The sequence below is a fragment of the Apodemus sylvaticus genome, chromosome X (genome assembly GCF_947179515.1).
Source record: "Apodemus sylvaticus chromosome X, mApoSyl1.1, whole genome shotgun sequence".
NCBI lineage: Eukaryota > Metazoa > Chordata > Mammalia > Rodentia > Muridae > Apodemus > Apodemus sylvaticus.
Window position 1 is genome coordinate 101227143 of NC_067495.1, and position 14329 is coordinate 101241471.

The 14329-nt window shown below is 39.2% G+C and overlaps 1 protein-coding gene across 1 annotated transcript in view; it reads left to right on the forward strand.

The window, feature by feature from the left end:
* The first annotated feature begins 212 nt into the window (after nucleotides 1–212).
* Nucleotides 213–14329, forward strand: part of Rnf128 (ring finger protein 128) — a 108834-nt gene continuing 94717 nt past the window's right edge. The window contains exon 1 of the mRNA XM_052171475.1: nucleotides 213–618. Coding sequence (XP_052027435.1) covers nucleotides 213–618 — 406 coding nt within the window. The remainder of the gene's footprint in view (nucleotides 619–14329) is intronic.

Here is a 14329-nt window from a genome sequence, read left to right on the forward strand (position 1 = left end):
GTACAGTTGGAGGAGGGACCAGCAGAAGGGAATGTAGATAAAGTGAAAAGGAGCCGATGTATTCAGAGCTTATGTTGCTAGAGGTGAGATCAGTTACCTGCCTGCAACTGAAATTTCAAACTTCTGTTTAGAAGGGACATGAGTGGACAATGGTGACTGATAGTTGGAAATATCTGCAGACATCTTAAGTTTTATGAACAAATGAACGAGCAATGAATCAGAAGATTAAGTACAGTTTTCTTCAGCTCCTGGTAATTTTTTCCTTTTTACTGCAAAGTACAGCATCGTTTCCAACGAATGCCTATGTGACTGTGACTTACTTCAACGAAAGCAGCAACTACACCAAGACAGAAACATGTGAGTGTGGTGTCTATGGATTAGCCTCACCAGTGGCTAACGCTATGGGAATGGTGGGCATCCCTAAGAACAGTAACTACCAAGCTTGTGATGACAATACTGAGTTTACCAACACTGATAAACCTTGGATTGCTCTGATAGAAAGAGGTAATTGCACATTTTCTGAAAAAATTCAAATAGCAAGTAGAAGTAATGCCGATGCTGTTGTGATTTACAATTCTCCAGACACGGGCAACCAGACGATACAGATGGCAAATTTTGGTAAGTAATGATTGATTCCCTAAGAGAATTAATGTTTTGTTTGACTTAAAATTATATTCCCTTCTAGAATCACTGTATGATCTGGCAAAGAATTTAAGTCTTATAATTTTACATTAAGTTGCCTTGCCTGGCATTATTTGCAATTATTTTATTCTTAGTCAATATTTTTAATTTGTTTTAAGGACAGGAACAACTAATGAAGTGATTCCTGCCTTTGGGTTTGCATAGTTTTATTAGTTTCTTCAACATACATTATATAGAAGCTTTTAAATATACTGTGCATTAACTTCCATCAACATCAAAATAGCATTTTCATTTTGGTGCTATTTTAAATTTCACAATTTGATTCATTATCTCCTGAAAGTTACTTGTATATGTTTCTATGAAACCGTAAAACTGATCCATTAGGGGCTCTTAGACAACAGCAAATCGTAAGCAAGTGAGACTTACAGGATGGAGAATCTGTACCGTGTGTATGAAGATTTGGGTCTAGCTAAGGGAAGAAGACAGACAAATGACTGTCTGAGAAATGTTACCTGTTTAAAAACCCACAGGAGAATATTTCATATCAAAACTAAAGATTTCCCTTGGAAAGGTTTCCTAATGAGGGCTTTGGTCAACTACATCATCTATCTACCTCATTAGCTGTGTAAGGGAAGTTCTGAGAGTGATTTTCCTTTTGGGAAAAAAAAAAGAATGGCACTTTAAAAGTCAATGAAGACCTCTAAGTAAATATATCCAGTGCTTGTTGGTGTTTGCCGTACAAACCAATTTAAACAGACTTCAGACGCGTAAAAGAAAACAACAAAGCCCGGGTTAGTCAGAGAGCAGTTACACCCCTGAAACATGGAAGTTCTCTGACACTGAAGTCAAGCTGCCGCTTTCTCTGGCTATGGGGAAATTGGATGCAGAGATCTTTCAGCAGTACCAAGTTCTTTAAAACACAGCAACACTCTACTTTGATGCTTTTTGAAATATGTTCTGGGCATTGCTAGGGTTTCAGGTGAGCACCTTTCTTTTTCAAGCTAAAACAATTTCATGAGCCTCCTGTGAACATTCTTAATTTTGACCAATCCTCTGATTTTTGTAGAAATAAATTAATACAATTTTCTGGTAATGATTGCATTAAAGTTAATCTTAAAAAAAAAAAAACAAACAAATCATGGCTTCCTCTTCATTTAAGCTTAGAGATCCTGGGTGCTCTGGGTTTCTTTGGCCCATACACAGCCATATTCTGCTTATAGTTGCTCCTGTATTGGTAAAGTACAGTGTCTACATAGTAGTGCTGTTCTCAAACTTTTCTTTGCAAGTGTCCAGTAGGGATGAACATTGTATGAAATATGAGTGTGCCATTGCTGAATTTAAAATATTTACAGAGGGTCATTCACTGCAAATCGCTTCAAAACGGATGTGGACTATCTCGTATGAGTATGTGGCTCTGAACAGACATCAGGAAGTAGTTACATGACCAGCAACACTTTCTTAAAGGTCCGTCATTAGCACCGTTTTGAACTTAAAACAATGATCCGAGAAGCATGCATACACACCTGATATCAGAACTGCTCGGGGGGCTGAAGCTGAAGAACAGAGAATTTGAAGACAATAATAGGAAATATAGCAAGATGCCCACCTCAAAACATATACTAAATAAAACAATCACACTGAAAAACAGTTAGTATCGAAGCCAGGTGCACTGATACATGGTTACAGGAGCATGTGTAAGGCTGAAGCAGAAGGATCATAAGTTCAATGCCAGCCTAAACAACAAAGTGAGATCCTGTCTCAATGAAGGACAGGAAAGAGAAGACAAGACAGGGAGAGTTGACAGTGAGAAGGAGCAAGGAATAGAGGAGGTAAAGTAGACAAAAAATCAGCGAATTAAGTGAGGCAGGTAGAGAAAAAAATCTACAGTTAGATGAGGGTTGGAAGTCATGGATTTTTGTTTATTGCACAGTGGGACTTCAGATAATAAGATACTGTAAGCTGTATGAAAAGCAAAAAAAAAAAAAAAAAAGGGTAGGGGTGGGAGACATTTTTTAAGATTTCACCATAAGAAAATGCTCAAAGTTTGAGAAGTTAGAGATTTACCCATAAATCATAAATTATTGTTTATTAATGTGTCCAATTTTGTGCTTTTATATCAACTTAAATAGCAAAGATAGCAAAACCATGACTGTAATAGTTAACATTTATTGGCACATAACAATACATCATTATTTCTTTCAACATATATGCTTTAACAATGAGTGATATCAACTGTAAATGATTAAACCTGTAGCTTCAGTTTTGCCCTTACTAGTATTATCACTATTAACTAGTCCAGCACTGGGTTTCATTTTTCCTGGAAATGGCCCTCACATAGAAACTGTGATGCAATTGATAAATATAACACAGAGGGGTTATTTTGCTACATAAGGAAGAGTGAGTTAGTGCTTGCTGCCTTTTCCTTAGTGTTTTGTTCTACTTTCTTTGTGATAAAGGATGAAGGAACAATTTACCTGCCCATAAAAGCATATGGGTTTACTTTCCACCACCCCATGCTTTGCCCAAACTGGAGACTACCTACCATTTTATAAACTGAGTCTAGTCTTTGTGACCTGTGAACCTGACCACTCACTCCTCTCTGGTTCCTCCTTCCTTTCCTTTCCCAGTTCCCCTCTAGGCCTGCCTCTTAAATGCTAAATGGGAGGATCTGGAGGGAGGGAAATAAAGGGAGAAATTGTGTAAATTATATTATAATCTCAAGATTAAAATAAAAAAGTCCTAGAATTAACAATGTTTTCAGTCGGTGCATCCATAAACAAACTCACACTGTTAGAAAACACAGGAGGTCTCAGTAAGACTAGGTGTACTTTAGGTAGCTTAAGGAAGCAGGACATTGACCAACCATCTAATCTGGTTTGAAATGGTGTCAATTCCCAGGATGTTGGACTTTCAGAGCTAAAACAACCAGGAAGCTCCTGGGCAAACCAAGAAGTATTGACTCTGATAGCTGGGCTTATTTTGGATTTGTATGCTATCAAAAAATCAGGAAAAGCCTTTGATGGTTTCTAAGTAAATTCTTTTATAAATGGCAAAGAATAGTGAGAGGCTAAAAATATCATTCATGAAAAAGCAATAGCTATAGGATTTTACTCCACTCCTTGCTCATCATAGTTTTGTGATATATGAACCAAATATCCTTACTTCTGCATGCTGGCTAATTATGCCCTTTGCCTGCCTTTTTTATAAGTGCTAGTTAAGAACTACATCATCATCATCATCATCATTGTGATGATGGTGATGCTGATGATGATGATTGTAGTTCCTCATCCTTGGAGCTAAGTGTCTAATGTAGTCTCCCAAGTCACTGTGTGTTTGACTTGACATTTTTTATTTTATTTTAAACAGTGTGAGAATGTCATACATGAGTACTGAATTCACATCATTTTTGCCCTATACTGTCCCCTAACTCCTCCCATGTCTTCTCCCCATATTTCCTCTCAACTTTATGGCCTCTTATTCTATTATCATTTTTATGCATCTATATACACATGCAGATAAAAACACAATCTGCTGAGTCCATTCACTGTGCTCATATGTATTCGAGTTTAGGGATGACCCCTTGGGATTGGATAACTTATCAAGAAGCTCCTCCCTGGAAGATGGATTCTCCCTTACTTAGTAGCTATTAATTGCCTATAATTTTGGGTCAAGTCCTGTGAGATATTAATCATTCGTATTGGCACATAGTTGGTATTGCCATTGTACAGGTTTTGTTTAGGGAACTGTACTATTTTATTGTGTGCAACTTCTTGTCATGACATTAGACATAGGGTTACCTAGCCATTGAGTAAGGGCACACCTTTGATTTACCTTTTTTTTTCAAGATTACAGTAAAATTACAAAATTTCTCCCTTTCCTTTCCTCTCATCAAAACCTCTCAAAGAGGGTGACTTCTTGTTCTCTTACAAATTCTTGGCCTCATTTGTTCACTAAGTGTTAGTGTGTGTGTGTGTGTGTGTGTGTTATGTACATACATATATATTCCTTACTTGCCCCTACTCAGTCTGTATAGCATTATTTTGTATGTATGTTTTCAGGGCTAGCCATTTGGTATTGGATAACCAATTGGTGGGCACAACTTTTTAAAATTAAGTGAAAATTTTTGTTTTGTGTTTATTGCGTATGCATATACTACAATGTAGTTCCTCATACTTTTGATTTGCATTTCTCTGATTAGAGATTTTGAGCATTTCCTATATATCTGTCGGCTATTTATGAATCTTCTTTTTAGAAATATCTATTCACTTCTATCACCAATTTTAACAGGGTAATTTATTGTTCGTTTATTTAACTCCACATTCTGAATATTAGCCCCTGATTCAAGTTGTGACTTTCAAATACTTTATTTCACTCTTTAAACCAAACAAGCTCTCTGCACACCTCATCTTTCCCTTTCTGTGAGTCACACATAAACCAGGCTAGCCTTGAACTCACTATGTAACAAAGGCTGACCTCGAACTCCTGATTGTCCGTGTGTGTGGAAGTTAATGGATGCTTGTAGGAGTTGGTTCTCTCCTTCGCCCATGTAGTTTCCTGGGATTACACTCAGGTCACTATGCTTGACAGCAGGTGCCTTTACCCACTGAGCCATCTTCCCAGCCCACCACTTCTAATAATTCTTTCCAAACACTCCAGATATTCTTTCCCAGATATACAGGAAACATTAGGATTCCTGGGCTATTCAAACAAAAATTTGAGACATATAAGTACTCACTTGCTGAACAGACAGGGTTTTTTTTTTTTCATTTAAATAAGCTATTTATGGATGAATCGCCTTAAGAAATGCTTATTTTTGAATGTAGTTTATGTCAGCAAAATCAATAATTCAGGAAGGACAAACTAGTCCTTTTTATCATTCTGACTGTGTCTGATGAAGTGAATCATAGGGTGAGGGTTACAGCATTTCAAAATTCCCAACACTCACCAATTTTAGAGCAACTAAGTGTGTGGAAAGGAAGGAAGAATTTAATCAGCATGGCAGTCACCAGATGTATCAAAATGCTTTTTGTAGAAATGAAAGGGGAAGTACAGCCATACTATACGAAAGAAGAAGTGAGAGGACAATGAACTCCCCAATAAGATCTGGACTTTAAGCCAGGCAGTGGTGGCACACGCCTGTAATCCCAGCACTTGGGAGGCAGAGGCAGGCAGATTTCTGAGTTCGAGGCCAGCCTGGTCTACAGAGTGAGTTCCAGGACAGCCAGGGCTAACCAGAGAAACCCTGTTTTGAAAAAACAAACAAACAAACAAACAAACAAACAAACAAATATCTGGACTTTACTATGTATAGGAGCAAGAGGGTAATCCAAATGAACTGACCAGTTCTGCCTCACATGCATGTCAGGTCTGACCAGCTGTGTTTATTCTCATGACATCATCCTCATTTGCAAGCCACCACAATGGATTCTAACTAATCTCCCCACTGCAGTCCAAACCTATCCAGCAACCCAAGTTGCTTTGTGCAGCACAGGTGGGGTTTCGTGTAGCTCATTGCTTGTTTCAGAGCTCTTGGTAGCTGAGGAGGACTTTGAACTCCCACTGCTTCTGCTTCTGCCTATGCTTCTGGAGTGCTGAGATTCCAAGCCTGGGTGCCACTACCATAGCTTCTGTGGTGCTAGGGATTGGCCCCAGGGCTTTTAGCATGGTAGAGAAGTACACAACCACCTGAGAGACATACATCCCCACATCCCAAAATAGCTTTTCAGGAAAGGGAAGTCTCAGCTGTCATCCTACTGTAAGGGAAACATCTTTCCTTGTCATTCTTCATAGGGAACCCCCAGACTACTGCCTGCCACGCTGACTTTACCTCCTTACAGCGCTCCATGTCTTACTCTCTGAGATCTAGCTACTTTCAATTCCCCAAGTCCATTAAAATCTTTCCAGCCTTAGAGCCTGAAAGTAGCATTTGACCTTCCTTAACCATCTTCTCTCTTACAGGTCAATGGACATGAAACCTTTGCTTATTGTACCTCCAATATCCTTTTTATACCCTTTTTTCTTTGCCTACTTCTGATGCTTTTAGAGAAGTCCAGGACATCAGCTCTCAACGCTCTTCATTTGACTCTTACCATCTACAGTGTCTGGGAAAGTGGCCTTGTTATATAAATATGTTATATTTATATAATATATATTTGTATATATACATACACACATATGTGTGTGTGTCTGTGTGTGTGTGTGTGTGTGTGTGTGTGTGTATGTGTGTGTGTGTTTAAAGCCCAGAGTTTCTCTGTGCACAGGATAAAGTATTCCAGTTCCAAGCTTCAGGCACTCTGCTCTTTATGTTTTGTTTGTTTGGGGGCGGGGAGCTTATGTGCACGTGTGTTAGCAGCTATGCGCTCCTGTGCACACACATGTGGAGGCCAGAGGTTGACCTTGGGCGCCTTCTCCTGTTTCTCCCCACTTTGGTTGGTTCGTTGTTTCTTTTAGTTTTATGGTTTCGTTTTGGGGAGAGGGGAGTGTTTATGTGTTTATGATTTCTCTTTTTCTTTCTGTCTGTTCTTCTTTCCCTTCCTTCTGCCGTTTAGCAACAAGGACAACTCACTGAATCTAGACCTTAGCGACTCCACTCCACTGGCTGAGCAGCAATTTTCCAGGAACTGCTTGCTTCAGATCCTTGTAGTGCTGAGGTTAAAGACATACTGTAGAACACATGGCTTACTACATGGGTCCTAGGAACCCAATTTCAGGCCCTCGTGATTGTGCAGCAAGCACTGCCCACACGGAGCCATCCCGCAACTCTTTGTGTTTCTTAATTCAGAAAAAAAAAACCCACATATGTTTTTCACTTTTCCCTTTGAGCCACTTCCTCCTACCCCTCTTTTTCCTTCCTCCTCTTCTTCTTTCTCCTCCTTCTTGTACCATAATGCTGACTCCAAAATGTCTATTATTGCCAGTCTAGAGCATGTTAGTCACTATCATCCCCCAAATGACAATTACAAAAGCTTCCAAACCAGGTTCCTTATCTCTACTCTTGCTACCTACTGCAGATATTCACTTCACTATAGCCACCATGATGGTCTACACATATGGGTCAGCCACACCCTTCATCTTCTCCAAATCCCAGTGTTTTATGCTTTTCTTTATTCTTCAGATAAAATCTAAATTTTCCCACACCTGAAAGGATTTGCATTATTTATCTTGGCTACACTCCCAACCCAGCAATCCAACCCTCCCTCTCTAACCACACATCAACTAAAATGACCATTTAATAATTTCTCTAACTCAGGAAGCCTTGCTTTCCTTTGTCTCTGAATCCTAGTTTAAATGTCTCTTCTAAGAGATTTCCCTTAATAGTGTTCACGTTATTTCCCAATTGTTTTTAAAATGTACAATTATTTGTCATCTGCTGACTGCCTGTCTACCACTTAGACAGTGAGTTCTAGGAGAATATAGACCACAAATGTTTTTGCATTTCCTTGGGCTGAGGATTTGACATCATCTGTAATCCTTGAAGAACAAAAGTTTAAGACAGTGGTTCTCAATCTGTGGGTCACCCTAAAGGGCCAAATGACCATTCATCAGGTCATCACCTAAGACAATTGGAAAACACACATATTTACATTATGACTCATAACAGTGGCAAAATTACAGTTATGAAGTAGCTATGAAATAATTTTATGGTTGGGGTCACTACAACATTGGGAATCCCATTAAAGGATAGCAGCATTAGGGAAGCTGAGAACTACTGGTTTAAAAGATTGGAGAGGAATCTCTGTAGAAAAAAGGATGAACATGGTTAAGCGAAGTTGATTAGGTAAATTTAACAAACTACTGTGCTTGAAATCATTTTCACTTTTACAGATATAAGTTGCAAATGAATAATTTCTCTACCTAAAAAAGACAGTATCTGATTAGATTCCTCCTCTGAATACCAACTGTGATTGTTATTGATTCAGTATGGGACTTTTCAGACTTTTCCTATTTTTTTCTTACGTACATGTGTTCTGTGTCTCATGGATGCTCATATACATGCGCACACACAAATAAATTTGTGTAATATTCTTTTAAATAACATTTTGAAAACCTATATGAACATGAGCTGTGCTGGCAAAAACATGATGTGTTAGGGCTAGGTAGTAAGTCATCTGTGTAATTCACAAATCTGTGTAAACAGTAAAAGCTTTTGTATAACCTAGCTTTCCATAACAAGGTTTTAGTGCCTTTCTTATTCCTTCAGTGATGTCTAAATGCTCCCTGTCTCCCCTGGGATCCAGGTACCTAGAAACATAGCTACACAAACAATTATTCATTTATAAAGACATGAAGATATAATGCTTATGGACCTTGATTTTCAGACTGATTAAAATGAATAAATTCACTGTGAGTTCTCCAAAGCATACATTTTCATTTTAAAATTTAGGAATGGAGAATATTTTGTCAGGGCCTTAAAGATATATTTTCTTTTTATTCCTTAAGTTTTTGCTTAACTTTTTGGCATCTTCTACCCTAAAGTAATGTTTTGTTTTGTTTTGTTTTGTTTTTAAATATAATACTGTTGTCTGTTAGTCCATTAGTTTTCCTCACAATTCCTGATAATAATTAGGAAACTGTGTATATATGTATGTGTGTAAATATATAGAATAACTGCCTAAGGAAGACTTAGTTTAAGGCTGCTTCAGTGCTCCTTTGCTTGGAAGTAGCCCTCGCTTCCTGTATTCTGTCACTCACCCCATCCTTCCTTGACCATTCAAATATTCCTATCCTAGACTTCAAGGACTCTGACTGACTCTATTGTATCTGTATCTATCTATATTTGCAAGGGAAATATTAATATATCCATATGTTATTTTGATAAAACAGCCTAAGATATTTTATTAATTTTAAGTCAGTACACATACTATTACATTTCACATTGCCATTTTGTTTATTGAAAATAGATTGTTCTCTGATACAATACATCCTGACCACAGTTTCCCCTCCTTCCACTCCGCCCAGCTCCTCCCTTCTCCCCTGGCTCTTGGATCCACTTCCCACCCATCTCCCATCCAAAAATGGAAGGCCTTCAAGAGACAACAACCAAACCCAACAAAACAAGATGAAATAAGACAAAACAAACACTCTCGTATCAAGGCTGGGCAAGGAAATACAGTAGGAGGAAAAGACCCCCATGAGTTGGCAAGAGAACCACAGACCCTTACCACCACTGTTGGGAGTTCCACAAAACCAGCAAGCTAACAGCCATTACCCTTGCAGGCTCCATTATTGACACTTGAGTCTCTGTGGATTTAGTGGGCTGTGTTCTCTTGCAGGGGTGTTTTCAAACACAGTTCTTCGCTGATTCTTCTTTTCCTTGTACTCCTCCATCCCTGGACCCCACCTTTCCACCACCACAAACCTTTTATCATTTATTTCTCGTGTGCCCTATTGCCTCCCTCTCTTCCTTAGCAACACCACTCTTAGTCTCCCTTCTCAGTTTTAAGCCTATACCTACACCTACTCAGACTGTACGTGCATATAGATATTATAACCTAAGACTGGCGTATAAGGATAGAGTATGAGATTTTTGACTTTCTGAGTCTTGGATTAATTTGCTCAGTAGTCGGGAACTCTGTTCATTTTCCTATAAGGAGACATTTTATTTGTGGCACCTCAAAAACACCTTCACAGGTAACAAATATAACAAGTGAGAGAGAATAGCAGGGCTTTTGAACTAACTGTTGGACGAGTGCACTGGGGGAAAGGCACACCACAGCATCCTTTTTCACAGTGTGTGAGCAATAAGGCAGTTCACCTGTGCTCAAGGCCTGCTTTCAATATATAAATGATCAACAGTAAAGTGAGGCCAGTGATTTTTTTTACATTTATATTATATTTTCATCTAAATATTTAATAATAATAATATCTTCATAACATGGCCTATATAAGTATTTCATGTGCAATGACAATATATTTTATGACTAAATAACTAATACATTGATATCTCAGGAAAAAAAAAAAGAAGACCTGGGGAAATGAAACCCAACTTTAAAATTTGCTTTCTGTCCATTCTAATTCTCATTGTTTTTTTTTTTTGTCATTATCCTTACTCAGAATAATTGAAGTTTTTAAGTCTATCTGAGGGATAGAGAGATAGCCCACTGTTAAGAGAGTTTGCTCTAAAACACAATCCCCAGCACCACAAACAATAGGAAAAGAAAACTACCTGTTTGTTTTTCCACTCTGTGAGGACAACTATTTCTAAGAAATACTCTGTTAGTTGTGTGCCAAGTATTCTAAGTGTGATAATCTCCAGAACAATTTGAAGTCCTAGTATCAGCATGTCTATTTTATACGGAACACAACTGAGACATGGGCATGCTGATAAGCTTCTCCCATGGAAACAGAGCTGGTAGGTTTCGAATATAAACTTTGAAACCTGATATCCTGACTCCACATCCTAATTTTAATTATCCTAATAATAATTTTAATTATTCCACAAGATGTGTACCGTGCAAAGAACTGAAAATTAGTACAGAAATATTATGGCCTTTGAACAGGGAAATGGAGCAAGAGGAACTGATATTTATACAAATTGCCAGAAAGCAAAAACATGGAATATTAAGTTTATTAGACTTGAAGAGCCTGAGAGATTGTGAGGTGAGAGTGAGTGTTGTCAGGGTCTAACCATGGGCATTCAACTTATAAATGATGCAACCTGAACTGCTGAGATGGCTCTGCTACACGAGGCTGTCAACAGGAGTTTCATTCCTGGATCCCATGATGGAAGGAGGAAATGGCCTCCGAAAAGTTGTTGTCTGACCTCCCCTTGAGTACTGTGTGAATGTGTGCCCACACTCAAACCTGTATATCACACATGAGCACATGATAACGATGACGACAATGGTGACAACGAGGACAATGATGGCAATGGTGAACCCAATGATCAGTAGAGGGGATTTAAAAATGGCCAAAGATGAGGGGCAGGGCAGGCCGTCTCTGGGGTTAAGATTTCAAATGGAATTCTGGAGGAAAGTTGTTTCACACTAGCTTGGGACTTGATTTACTGGGGTAAATGGCTACCAGTATATGTGAAATAAGAGAATTATTTGCATGATGTTGGGCCAGTGAGATGGTTCAGTGGAGAAAGACACTTGCTACCAACCCGACCTACATGAAGGAAGGAGAGAACTGAGTCTCCGGTGCTGTCCTCTGAACTCCATGGGAGCACTGTGGTACGTGTACACACACACACACACACACACACACATATATATATATATATAAAGGGAAATAGCTGAATAAGAGCTGACTATCTTGAAGATAACTAGACCAACAACATAATCCAGAAGGCTTTGTGCCTAGATCGGGAATGCAGTTGGCATGTTGTATGTCACAAGGATGCACAAGAAGCATGTTGATGGCACAGAGCAAGGACAGAGCTTGGTGTGGCTGGGGACTCAGTGGGAAGTTATAGGTGGTATGGAGTGGCCTGAATCTAAGAGGAACCCAGTAGAGATCTTAAGTGGAGCTGTTTTCAAGGTTTGCTCCAGGTGCAAGGCAGTCCTTGACTGGGGCGCTCCCTGGGTATCTGGATGATGCTGCCTAGCAATTGGAAATCTTTGGAAAAGACTGAGTTGATGACAGAGCTCCCTGGAACTGTTTTTAATAATCCAGGCATTCTGAGAAATCGTATTTGTTGTGACTAGTGGTAATTACCTATCTTCACATGGAGAAGATTAGGATTTGTAGGAAAAGGGAGAAATTTAGTTACGACCTTCAGACGTCAAAATTGCTGTCATTAAATGCCTGCATTCCACTATTGTGTTCAGCCCAATCTACATCTACTTGTGTGTATTTTTAGCTTTTAAATGGAAATGTAAATTGAGTTCGTTTCCTTAAAGCACTGGGTTCAGCTGAGGAGGAGTATAGAATCAAGGAAGATGTTTGACATTATTTTAACCCTAAAAATGTCAGCACACTCAATTAACTTTTTTTTTTTTTTGGAAGTGGTTTTTTAACTGGTGTTGACAACCAGTGCACGATGCTCAGTAGAACTTATGGACAGAAGCAGCCACGGTAGCTGGAGGGCACAGGGATGAAGTTCATGCATAGAGGCAGGCAAATATTCTTCGAAAACGCATCTTGTCTGAAAATCCAGGAATATGAAAAGAGGCCACATTTACTGAGACACTCTCTAAGAACGGTTTGTCTCATTTATTCGTTGTTTACAATGTCTGCTGACCTTATGGCATTCTCCTGCATCCTTGGTTCTGATGGTCCTCCCTCTGCTCTCCTCCTTGTTGCTCCTCTCCATCATCACACCGTGAACCCTCGCATCCCTTTCCTCTACTTTCACATCTCGTGTATTTATGTGGGAATGTGTAGAGCCAAAATAAATAAATAAATAAATAAATAAATCAAACTAGAAAGGGGACTCAAGAGAGAACAAAAGTGAGGGGGGGGGGCAATAGAAAATCTGCAACACCTCAGAACTTTTGTCCAGGCAAGTGGCATTTTGGCTGAAGGAAGATTTATAGTTGGGCCATTTCAGCCATGCTCCCTGGCAAAGAGTCCCCATAACAGCCATATAGAAACAAGCTAAAGAGACATCCTAGGCTCCAACCCAATGCATTAGCACAGATACCTCTGCCTCTTGGGACGCCAGCAGGTGAAGAGAAGCCCTAGGGTAAGGGCCCTGGGGAGGCATATTCTTGTTTACTTATCTATAGACTTGGCAATGCTTGCTGGCACTGCGGCAAGCTGCTAGGAGAAAGTCTCCCGGGGAGGGCGAGTTCTGGCTGACAATAAGGGCTTTAACGTGGATTTTATAACAAAGACAAAACTAGGCATCATTTAAAAAAAAAAAACAAAAAACAAAAACAAAACTGAAATGCTAGGCTGAGTGGAATAATAATCCAGGCTTGTGATCCTACCACTCAGGAGGGTGTGGAGTTCCTGGACGCCCTTGGCTACACAGCCTTTGCTGTATGAGAACCTGCTCCAAAATAAACAAAAAGGAGCTGGAGAGATGGCTCAGTGGTTAAGAGCACTTCTAGAAGAACCTGACAGCTCACAACTGTCTTTTGTGATCTCTCTCTCTCTCTCTCTCTCTCTCTCTCTCTCTCTCACACACACACACACACACACACACACACACAGAGTAAAATATTAAAAACTCATTTAAAATATTACTAATAAACGAAAAAGCACTTACAGTTTCAAACAAAAGCAATGGTTTATTTATTTAGTCAACAAATATTTTTGAGAGCCAACAATCTGTCAGACCCTGCTCTCTTTCAGTTTTTCATTCCACAGTGCTCTCTGAGCCCTCACATGCACAGCCGGCTTTCCACCAGACAGAGAACACAGTAGTAACTTCACGGTGGATCTTTGTGGTGCAACAGACTTAAATGTGAATCTCAAACCTGCTATGGGTTTTTGTTGTTGTTGTTGTTGTTGTTTTGTTTATTTTCTGTGGACCATGTTCTGTGATCTCAGACAAATTGTTTAACGTCACTGAATTTTCACTAACCACTGAGCCATCTTTCTAGCCCAACTTTTATGGGTAGGATCACAAGCCTGGATTATTATTACTTCTCAGATGTGTGTTGTTCTTGGATTGCCAAAAGCATAGGCTCATGGGCCAGACTTAAGAGAATGGAAGTCTTTTTAACCTAGTTCATGAATCCCTTCCATGAAAATAGCCTTGCAGTGATTTCTCTCCTGTCTCAGTTCTCACAGAGGC